Source organism: Ursus arctos, unplaced genomic scaffold (assembly GCF_023065955.2).
Source record: "Ursus arctos isolate Adak ecotype North America unplaced genomic scaffold, UrsArc2.0 scaffold_14, whole genome shotgun sequence".
Classification (NCBI taxonomy): domain Eukaryota; kingdom Metazoa; phylum Chordata; class Mammalia; order Carnivora; family Ursidae; genus Ursus; species Ursus arctos.
In genome coordinates, this window is record NW_026622808.1 from 23,306,115 (window position 1) to 23,317,630 (window position 11,516).

Below are 11,516 nucleotides of genomic sequence, written 5' to 3' on the forward strand. Positions count from 1 at the left end.
TTATATTCTTCTTACGGAAGACGGTACCTGGCCACTAAGCCCTTCATATAAATTTATTGCAGAGGAAAATATAAAACTACGGTTTTCACCTCGAGTCTGTCAATCTTTTTCATCACTACCTTCACGCCTCTTCCTGATAATGTAGACTCTAACATTGTTCCCTTTAAATCCTAGGCTCCTGACAGGGATGCTCAGGCTAGGAAAGCCCAGACACTCCCCTGTACCCATGTCTTTGTGGACATTCCCACAGATGCTTCCCTGACCAGAGCCTCTGCTGTGGCTGCACCAGCCCTTGGGTTCTCATTGTGACTGCAAGACATGCATCAGCAACACCCATCAGAGAACTCTAACAAAACCAGGTCTATTCCTCACAGGTCTTGGAAGGCAGAGGCAGAAAAGTCTGGGGAGAGGGTGTCGAGATTCAGAGGGAGAAAGAGGAAGTCCACAACTGGGGGCCCTGCTTTTATTGGGTTCCATGGGCAGAGTGGCTAAGGGTTACTAGATTCACTCTTCATTGAAATTTTAAAACATAAGAGTGAAATTTTGACACAGAAATGGAAATCAGGGTCACTCATGTGTCTGTATGGAGGTGACCCAGGGCTTTCTGAAGAGATACATCATGGCTGGGGATAGTCTGAGTGCTTATCTGATAATAGTGTCCCATACCTGACAGTGTGTTTATTCGACATGGTTGTCCTTGAAATGGATGCCTCAGAAATGAAAAGCTTCGTCAGGCTCTTAACTCTACAAACATGATTCTGTGTTTTATAAGTAGTCTTGTTTTATTCTATTATTCACCTAGGTGTCCAGAATGCCCACCATAGCCACTGGCAAAACCTGTTAACAAATATGTATCTCCCAGTAGGGTCTACATGGAAAGAAATATTTGAATTAATAGAGTGACCTCTTATGTTCTCAGTGTCAGAGATGACCATAAACATGAGGGTGCATTTTATTTGGGTTAATGCCCAGTAGGGTAACTACTGGACCATATGATACTTCTATTTTCAGTTTTTTGAGGAACTTCTATTCCGTTTTCCACTTTGGCTACCCCAGTTTGCATTCCCACCAACAGTGTGCAAGGGTTTCTCTTACTCCACATCCCCAGCAACACTTACTCTTCCTTGTGGTTTTGAATGCAATTCTCTGATGATGAGTGAGGTTGAGCATCTTTTCATGTGTCTGTTGGTCATCTGTATGCCTGCCTTAGTGAAATGTCTATTCATGAAATTCTGGCCGTTTTTTAATTGAATTGATATTTATTATTATTATTATTATTATTATTATTATTATTATTATTATTTTGGTGTTGAGTTGTATAAGTTCTTTATATATTTTGGATTTTAACCCCTTATCATTTGCAAATATCTTCTCCCATTCAGAAGATCATCTTTTTGTTTTGTTGATTTCTTCCTTTGCTGTGGAAAAGCTTTTTATTTTTGTGTAAGCATTTACAACAAGGTTGGATCTAGAGGCTATGATGCTAAGTGAATCAGTCAATCAGAGAAAGACAAATACCCTATGATTTTCTTATATGTGAAATCTAAGAAACAAAACAAACAGAATAAAAGAGACTAATAAAAGAATACACTCTTTAATATGGAGAAAAAATTGGTGGTTGCCAGAGGGGAGGTGAGTGGGGGGATGGGTGAAATAGGTGACGGGGATTAAGAGTACATTTATCATGATGAGCACTGAGTAATGTATAGGCTTGCTGAATCTCTATATTGTACACCTGAAACTAATATAACACTGTATGTTAATTACATGGAAGTTAAAGTAATTTAAAAAAGCTTTCTAGAAATACAAGGATTCAACATTTCAAACCACCCATATTATTACTATCTAAAATATTTCTTTTTCATGCTGTGCATGTATTTGTGGAAACATGGAAGACTGGTGTCCACAACTGAGGGGGTTTATTTCTTGCAGTGAAGGATTGTTTACTGTCTTCTAAGTTTTGCCACTGAATTATCTTCCTGTTTCTACTTGAAAACTTCCAATGCTGCCTGCTATGACTCTCTCAATTGTTACGTGAAATAACTCTGGTGAATTAAAGGACCTCCACAAAAATGAAGCGTATGTAGTGTAAGTTTCTATTTGTGTGTAATTTGAGACTGTCACATGAGTTTTAACTGCTTTGGTAGGTAACTACTAAAAATTTAAGCAAACTGAGCATCATTTTCTCTATTTCTAAAGGTAATGTGGGATACTATACATTACTTCATATGGACATTGTTTGGAATGAATAAAATGGTTGGAACTTCCTTTTTTACCTCAAAGAAACGTTTGAGGATAATGGTTGTGTCTTGGATATGTGTGTGTTTGCATGCATTTTTTATTTAAATTCAATTAGCCAACATATAGTACATCATTAGTTTCAGATGTAGAGTTCAATAATTTATCACTTGCCTATTACACCAGTACATCACCCTTACATCACGTACCCTCCTTCATGCCCATCACCCAATTACATTTTACTTTCAAATAACCTCACTCACATGTGTACACACAAAGACATATTTATGACTTCATTGTTATAAATTTAGACAAAACAACAGCTCTTAATTTGTCCTAAAACATTGAATTCTTAACTGTTTTAGCAAAGGGTCATGGAAGCCAAGGACTGTAGTCCTCATGTTTTTATATCAAAGCAATACAGTTCTTCACCTTGCTGAAGGGGGGAATAACAATCTTCTGGATATAGCAATGCTGTGTCTCATGATGAGTCAACTTTTGCGAGACCCAAGGAGCCTAGTAAAGAAAAATTCTTCACTCTTAGATTTGGAGAAATCTTTAACTCAGGGTTGGGATAAGGAGCTAGGAGGCTATCTCTGTGGGAGGCAGGTGAGTTCAGGGAAGAGTGATAACTGGATTCACCTGACTCATAAGTTGGTCTCTTTGGAATAGGGAACTATAGGAAAAAATACTCCTATCTGTGCAATGTCCCATGGGGGATAATGTGCCCAGTGGTTGGAATAACAGGAGGGGAATATGTCTAAGAAGCAGATAGGGAGCTGTAATTATCTCTTCTGCTGTTGTCCCTCAGCAGGTGTAACCTTGGGCTGAATGGGACATGGGTATTTCTTCCGGAGTCCTAAGTCTGACTAGGAGACTCTTGCTGCATCGTTTGAGAACAGAGCTTTAATCTCCATCATCAACCATCAAGGTAGGAATTCAGACATCCATGTAAAGATCCCCATACAGGTGAGTCTGAAAAGCCAGCAGGTACTGCAGGAAAGGGCCAGAGAGCATAGAAGGGTGAGAACATTTACCTGAAGCCACCTGAGAGACAACCTGGCCTAGCCCAGCACTGGGACATCACTGTGGCTGTTGGCTTCCTTAACTAATGAATAAATGTACGTATGATCCTAAAAAGAAAAGTAAACATTGAAATCAGCCATGCAGGGGAGATTGTTGAGGATTAATTAGTGCAGATGGAAGAGTAGTGATGGGTAGCATAAAATGGTCCCAATAAGAGTAGAACACAATTCCAAGAATCTTTGCAATTAAGGGGAATAGAGATGCAGGGTTTTAGCTATGAGGGATATGCAGTCAAGTGAGGGCATTCTTTTTATTCTTTTAAGCCAGAGATAATTTGAGTATATTCTCATATTGGTGAGAAAGATCCACACCAATGGATCATGAGACATACATTTCACAGTGTCCTTTTTCAGGCTGGGCATTCCAATCAATTAAAAAAAATTAATAGGTGAAAGGGGGTATACTAAAAAAGCTTTATGCTGCAATTATTTCCTTACTGGCAAGGATGTGGTTTCTTAGACATTTGCTTTCTTTATTGCAAATTGTCTGTGCCAGTTCTGTGCTTTTGTCTGGTGGGTTGGAAGTGTTTATATTCCTGTTTTGGATTCCATTTTTCAAACATAAGAATTGGAGTTTTTCCACCAACTTTGCTGTTTGACCTTCAGTTCCTTTATGTATGTGTGGATGAGTTAGAGGGGAGTAAGAAAGTTAATGCATTGTGTGCTCAAACCTATCAGTCAGTCATATTATCTTCCCCCTTCTTGCTTAAGTGTAGAAAGTTCTTCTGCATCGTTTGAATTGATAAATGACCTTTTATACATATTTTCAAGCTGTCTTCACATTTCTGTTATTCCTTATTATACTTTTGGCCTTTTGTGATTAGATCTATTTCTCAAAGTCACCTCATCTGCAGCCATCATGTGGAAGCATTCTTTATTATTTGACTAACGTTCACCTTTTCTTCCTAAACAAATATGAATTAATATATCTCTATATGAGATGAAAGCATCACTTTAGATAATGCTTCCTACCCACTTTTTTGGTTATATTCTTTTATTTCCAATTTGTATGTGTGTTTTTTTAATTGATTTTATTTATTTATTTTTGAGAGAGATTCAGAGAGCAAGAGAGCACAAGCCTGGGGGGAGGAGCTGAGGGAGAAGCAGACTCCCTGCTGAGCAGGGAGCTCAATGCAGGACTCAATCCTAGGACCCTGGGATAGTGATCTGAGTTGAAGTCACACTTAACTGATAGAGCCACCCAGGCACCCCAATTTTTATGTTTTCTTAAGGTAATCTCTACCCCAATGTGAGACTCATGCTCACAGCCCCAAGATCAAGAGTCTACCAACTGAGCCAGCCAAGCTGCCCTGTTCCCAAGTCTTTAGCACTTTAATTCTTGAATTAGTGACCTACCTTGATGTCATGACTTTAATACCATTTAAACCTCTATAAAGTTAGTTTTAGGTTGTCATTGTGTTTCAAACAGTTGTTTGAGATAGCTCCATGCCTAACCTATTCCTACTCTCACTGCTATCCTTTGTTCCATAAGTTCTTAGCTTCTTTTAAAATTTACATTTCTATATTATGCACACACAAATATTAACACACTTTTATACAAATTCATGAATAGAATCCTATGCTCATTGTAAATGGTCTTTAACATGCTCAGGTGCAGTCTTTTTTTTTTTTTTTTAATAGCTTGTGTTACTCAATAGCACCTGACAATCTTGTCTGCATCAACCGGTATAATGCTAATTCATTATTTCAGTGACTGCAGAATATTTCAGGATGTGGCTGTGTCATTTATACTTGGAGGATTTTCATATTCCTTCTCACTAAGTTGCTATGTTATCAATTATACAAAAATATTTTGAGTTAAAATGCTGATTCTCCACCAGGGACAATTTTGTCCTTTAGGGGACATTGAGCGATTTCCAGAGACATTTTAGGCTGTCAGACTGGGGAGGTGTCGCTAGAGACCAGAGATGCTCTAAACATCCTACAAGGCCCAGGACAAACCCCACCTCAGAGAATTACCTGGGCCACAATATCAATAGTGCTGAGATGAGGAACCCCGAGGAAATAATGCATATCTATATTTTTAATACTTATAGTTGTTTTCCAATTATTTTCTCCAAACATTATAGCAGGTCACATTTATTTTTTTTCCTTTTTTTTAAATTTAAATTCAATTAGCCAAGGTATAGTATATCATTGGTTTTTGATAAAATATTCAATGATTAATCAGTTCAGTATAACACCTTGTGCTCATCACATCACGTGCCCTCCTTAATGCCCATCACCCAGTTACCCCATCCCCCCACCCACCTCCCTTTCCACAACCCTCTATTTGTCTCCCTCTGTGATTTCTTCCCATTCGGATTTCCCCCCCTACCCTTAATGTCCTCTGCACTATTCCTTATGTTCCACATATGAGTGACACCATATGATAATTGTCTTTCTCTGATTGAGTTATTTCACTTAGCATAATACCCTCCTGTTCCATCCAAGTCGATGCCGGTCACATTTCTGCAATGAAAATTAGACAGTACCACTTTACTATCTGTTTAAAAATTCCAATCCTAATCGATGTGACAACACTTTAAAATTTCTACAGGCTGCTGGGTGTGGAAGAGATTTCTTGTTGTTTTCGTAAATGATTAGTGAGTTGGAGCAAAATTCATATATTCTGTCACCATGATGATTTGCCCATTATTATCATATACCCATATATTATATGCTGAGTTTCTATAACTGTCAGCATTTCAAATGATTTCTACAGATTATTGTTTCTCTCTCTCTCATGTTCCTTTTTTTTTTTTTTTTTTTTTTTTTGAGAGAGAGAGAGAGAGAGTTCTAGCAGGGAGGAGCAGAAGAAGAGGGAGAGAGAGAATCTTAAGCAGATTCCAAGCCCAGCACTGGGGCTTGATCTCATGACCCCAAGATCATGACCTGAGCCAAAATAAAGAGTCAGATGCTTGACCAACTGATCCATGCAGGCACCCCTACAGATTACTGTTTCTCTATTGAATTCTGTGGAGATACTATGGCCATAAGATGTTTTAAAGTCTATTACTTAATGAAGAACTTCTTCCTTCTCAGTTTCTTGCCTTAATTCAGATTGTTCTGCTTGTAGATTTATGTTTTTTTTTTAATTTTGGGGATTTTTTTTTGTAATTTTAAGGAGTTTGGGGGATTTTTTGTTTTTTTTTTAAATTTATTTTTTAATTTATTTTTTTAAAGATTTTATTTATTTATTTAAGAGAGATAGAGACAGCCAGCAAGAGAGGGAACACAAGCAGGGGGAGTGGGAGAGGAAGAAGCAGGCCCATAACATAGGAGCCTGATATGGGGCTCGATCCCATAACGCTGGGATCACGCCCTGAGCCGAAGGCAGACACTTAACCGCTGTGCCACCCAGGTGCCCCTTAATTTCTGTATAATTGACATGTGGTGTTATATCAGCTTCTGGTGTACAATATAGTGATTTGACAATTGTATGCATTACTCAGTGTTCATCATGATAAGTGTACCCTTAATCCCATTTATCTACTCCACCCCCACCCACCCTCTGTCAACTACCCGTTTGTTCTCTGTTTTTGTCTGTTTGTTCATTTGTTGTATTTTAGATTGCACATATATGTGAGATCATATGGTATTTTTCTTTGATTTATTTCGCTTAGTACAATACCCACCAGTTCCATCCATGTTGTTGCAGATGGCAAGACCTCATTCTGTTTTATAGCACAGTAATATTCTGTTGCATATATCCTTATTTATATCTCTATCAAAATCTATATCTATCTCTACATACCAGCTCTTCTTTACTCATTCCCCTATCGATGGAAATTTGCCCTGCTTCTGTATCTTGGCCATTGTAAACAATGCTGCAATAGACAAGGGGTACGTATAAATTTTCTAATCAGTGTTTTTGTCTTCTTTGTGTAAGTACCCATTAGTGGAATTACTTGATCATGTCGTATGTCTCTTTTTAATTTTTGAGGAACCTCTGTACTGTATCCCAGGGGCTGCACCAGTTTGCATTCCCACCAGCAGGTGCACAAGGATTCCCTCCTCTCCACATCCTGACCAACACTTGTCATTTCTAGTCTTTTTATACTAGCCATTCTGACTGTTGTGAGGTGATAGTTTTATTCATTTGGAAGTCACATAAATGGAATTATTTTATTTCCTTCTCAGATCATTCACTGTTTGCACGCAGAAATGCAACTGATTTTTGAGGACTGGCTTCCTACTTAATGATTTTTCTGGAATAATCTACTAGTTTTATTACTGTTTTTGTGGTTTCATTAGGATTATATACATATAAGATCACACCGTCTACAGATATAAATTTATTTCTTCCTTTCCAGTTTGGATGCCTTTTATTTCTTTTTCTTTCTTTAATTGCTCTGGGTAGAACTTCCAGTGTTATGTTGAGTAGAAGTCAGGAAACCGGGCATCCTTGCCTTGTTCCTGATCATACAGGAAAATGTTCCTTGTATCCCCAGCGAGCACCATGTTTGCTGTGGGTTTTTCATAAATGGCTTTATGTTGAGATAGTTTTCCTCTATTCCTAGTTTTCAGTGTTTTTATCACATATTCCACACACAAATATAAACATTAATCCCTTGAGTGCAGAATATAAACAATAATGCACCTGCCAGGTTAGTAATGCATGATTGTGTCCTGCTCTTTCTCTTATTTTGGTAGTCACATCGATGACATGAAACTAGAGAATGATACACGGATTTCAGAATTTCTTCTTCTGGGATTTTCTGAGGAACCAGAATTGGAACCCTTCCTCTTTGGGCTGTTCCTGTCCATGTACCTGGCCACCGTACTTGGGAACCAGCTCATCATCCTGGCCATCAGCTCAGACTCCTGCCTCCATACCCCCATGTACTTCTTCCTGGCCAACCTGTCCTTTGTAGACATCTGCATCACCTCCACCACCGTCCCCAAGATGCTGGTGAATACACAAACACAGAGAAAAGTCATAACTTATGACAGCTGCATCATACAGATCTACTTTTTCTTACTTTTTATAGGTTTGGACAACTTCCTCCTGACTGTGATGGCTTATGACCGGTTTGTGGCCATCTGTCACCCCCTGCACTACACAGTCATCATGAACCCCCGGCTCTGTGGACTGCTTGTTCTGGTGTCCTGGTTCATGAGCATCTTGCATTCTTTGTTACAAACCTTAATGGTGTTGCGGCTGTCCTTCTGTACAAAGGTGGAAATCAATCACTTTTTCTGTGAAATTAATCAGATGATCCAGCTTGCCTGTTCTGATACCTTTCTTAATGACATGGTGGTATATTTTGCAGCTTTGATTCTGGGTGGTGCTCCCTTGTCTGGGGTCCTTTATTCTTATTCTAGGATAGGTTCGTCCATATGTGGGATCTTATCAGCTCAGGGCAAGTGTAAAGCATTTTCCACCTGTGCATCTCACCTCTCAGTTGTCTCCTTATTTTATTGTACGGCCCTAGGAGTGTACCTTAGCTCTGCTGCTACCCAGAGCTCCCACGCAAGTGCAGTGGCCTCAGTGATGTATGCGGTGGTCACCCCCATGCTGAACCCCTTCATCTACAGCCTGAGGAACAAGGACATAAAGGGGGCTGTAAATGTATTTTTCAGAGGGAAACCATAAAAGGGCCATTTTTCAACAAGTAACTGTGATTTCCAGCTTAGTGCCTAACAGCAAGAAATTATAATTCTTTCACTCTATTTTGAAAGAAGCACTTAATCCCTTTATTTATATCCTGGAGTTTCAATTTTCTTAAGTTCAACTGCTTCATTGATTTCAAATATGTTCCTTTGTTAAACTTTCTGCATCGGATAGCCAACAGTTTTTCCTTCTTATTTTATTTTTTTTTAATTTTCAAAGTTAGTCCCAACCTTGAATCAGAAACAATTTGGAGATTCACATTTGCCTCATATACTGATGAATGGTATATAATGATTATCCTATAGTTATTAACTGATTATTCCTATAATATGTATAGTTATCATTTTATTAAATAAACTGCATTTGGCCACTGAGGCCAAAATTTATAATTTTATTGTATAAGAAATTCTGAGATCACAGGTTTTCATCTGTGCCTGCTATTCCTTTCCATGTTACTACTTTAAACCCTCTTCTTGGTGATACAGATTTTAGTGTACTAGTTTGTCTTGTAGCTAGTCATGGGGTTTTATGATCCTCCTTAGGGTCCTGTTCTCATCAGCTCAGCATCCACAGTATCCCTGGCACAGAACAGTAAGAAGAAAATTGCTTATAAAAACACCCTCCAAGCATAATCTACAAAAAGACAAATTTGCATAAACCAAATGACTTAATAGGGGCTCAGTATCAGAGAAGAATCAAAATACGATGAAGTAAACTTTTCAATCATACAATATTTTATTGTGGAATATGTGTTTTCATTGATGTACATCTACTCACTAAAGTGTGGGATGTGTGGTGTCCATGTGTAAAGGGTTTTATTAATTCGAATGGAGAATTTAATGGCAGATTTGGGGTTATTTAATTGGATGATTTTGCTGTTTCTTTTTGAAAAGTTCAAGCCCTGCCTAAATATTACCCCTTCCGTTGCCCAAAACTTAATATATCCTCCTTTAAAAATGCTGTCATAAATATTATAATGTGAAGGAGTGAACAATAAGTGTATTCACTCTGTCATTAATTCTTTATTCTTTGTTCTTATGCTCTAAGCTCTCTTCAATCCTATGATCAAAGGATGACTCAGACAGGAGCTGGAATTCCTGTACAAGAATGCTCTGAGAATGGAAACTTGTGACTGAGGGTCCCACAAGTTATTCCTGCAGAAACATAGATTTTTTCCCAACCTCCACCAGTTGCCTGGATGGGAATCTCAATGGTGGTCACTTTTTAGTATAGTTGTTTAAAATAAGTGTGAATAACGAGGCCACTATGAATAGTCCTTTCAAATATCAGAAGAAATGTCAAAAATAAGAAGCAAGAGATTATTCTTAATATTCTCAGTTCTGTTTACATTAATTATTGTATCAGTCAGCTATTGCTGCATAACAAGCCATGCCAAAAGGAAACAATATAAGATAATGCTTTTCTTTTTTATTACATTGGAGTCTATGATGGAGAATTCTTCTTGTCTCAGCTGGTCTCCCATGAGGTTGCTGTCAACTGTGGGTCAGCTGGAAGTACTCTGCTAATCTTGGCTGTGTTCTCACATTTGGGGTGTATTTTTAAAGAATTTATTTATTTATTTGAGTGAGAGAGTGCAGAGAGACAGCACGCCAGCATGAGTGTCAGAGGGAGAGAGGCACAAGGGAGAAGAAACCAGGCTCCCCACTGAGGAGGGAGTGAGAATTGGGGCTTGATCGCAGGACCCTGGGATCATGATCTGAAGCAAAGGCAGATGGTTAGCACACTGAGCCACATAGCCACCCCCTTTCTAGGTTTTATCCATTTCTTCTAGGTTGTCCAGTATGTTGGAGTGAAATTGTTCATAGTGGTCTTCTATGATTCTTTGTATTTCTATTGTATTGGTTGTAAGTTACCATCTTTTGCTGATGATTTTATTTATTTCCATCTTCTGCAGTGCCCCCCCCCCTTTTTGGTCTAACTAAAGGTTTGTAAGTTTTGCTAAGCTTTTCAAATTCTTGACTCTTAGCTTTGTTAATGTTTTCTATTGGCTTTCTGGTCTATGTATAAATTTTGTATGCTCTAATATTTGGAATTTCTTTTCCTCTGCTGCTTTGGACTTAATTTGTTCTTGTTTTTCTAGGTCTTTAAATCATAAAATTAAGTTATTTACTTAAGGTTTTTAAAATTTTTCTTAATGTTGACATTCATTGTTATAAACTTCCCTCTTAGAGCTGTTTTTACAACATCCCATATGTTTTGATAGGCTGTGTTTCCATTTTCTTTTGGCTCAAGATTTTTAAATTTCCTTTTTGGTTTGTTCTTTCATGCATCATTCATTCATGGCAGGCATGGTTTAATTCCCACATATTTGAATATCTCACATATCTGTGCCCTTACTTTCATTGCAGCATTATTCACAATAGCCAAGACATGGAAATAGCCCAGTATCCATCAACAGACGAATTGATGATGATGGCATAACAATACAATGGAATTCAGCACTAAAAAATGAAGACATCTTTTCCTTTGCTAAAATGTATGGACTGCAAGGGCGTTATGCAAAGTGAAACAGACAGACAGAAAAAGTCAAATACTTTATGATCTGACTTATATGT

At 38.0% G+C, this 11,516-nt stretch overlaps 1 protein-coding gene across 1 annotated transcript; it reads left to right on the forward strand.

Moving 5' to 3' along the window:
* Positions 1–4,314: 4,314 nt before the first annotated feature.
* LOC113249344 (olfactory receptor-like protein OLF4) lies at positions 4,315–8,922 on the forward strand. The gene is made up of 2 exons (XM_057312110.1): positions 4,315–4,324; positions 7,964–8,922. Exon 2 carries the CDS (start codon positions 7,993–7,995, stop codon positions 8,920–8,922), a length of 930 nt encoding a protein of 309 aa, XP_057168093.1. The 5' UTR covers positions 4,315–4,324; positions 7,964–7,992.
* Positions 8,923–11,516: the final 2,594 nt, after the last annotated feature.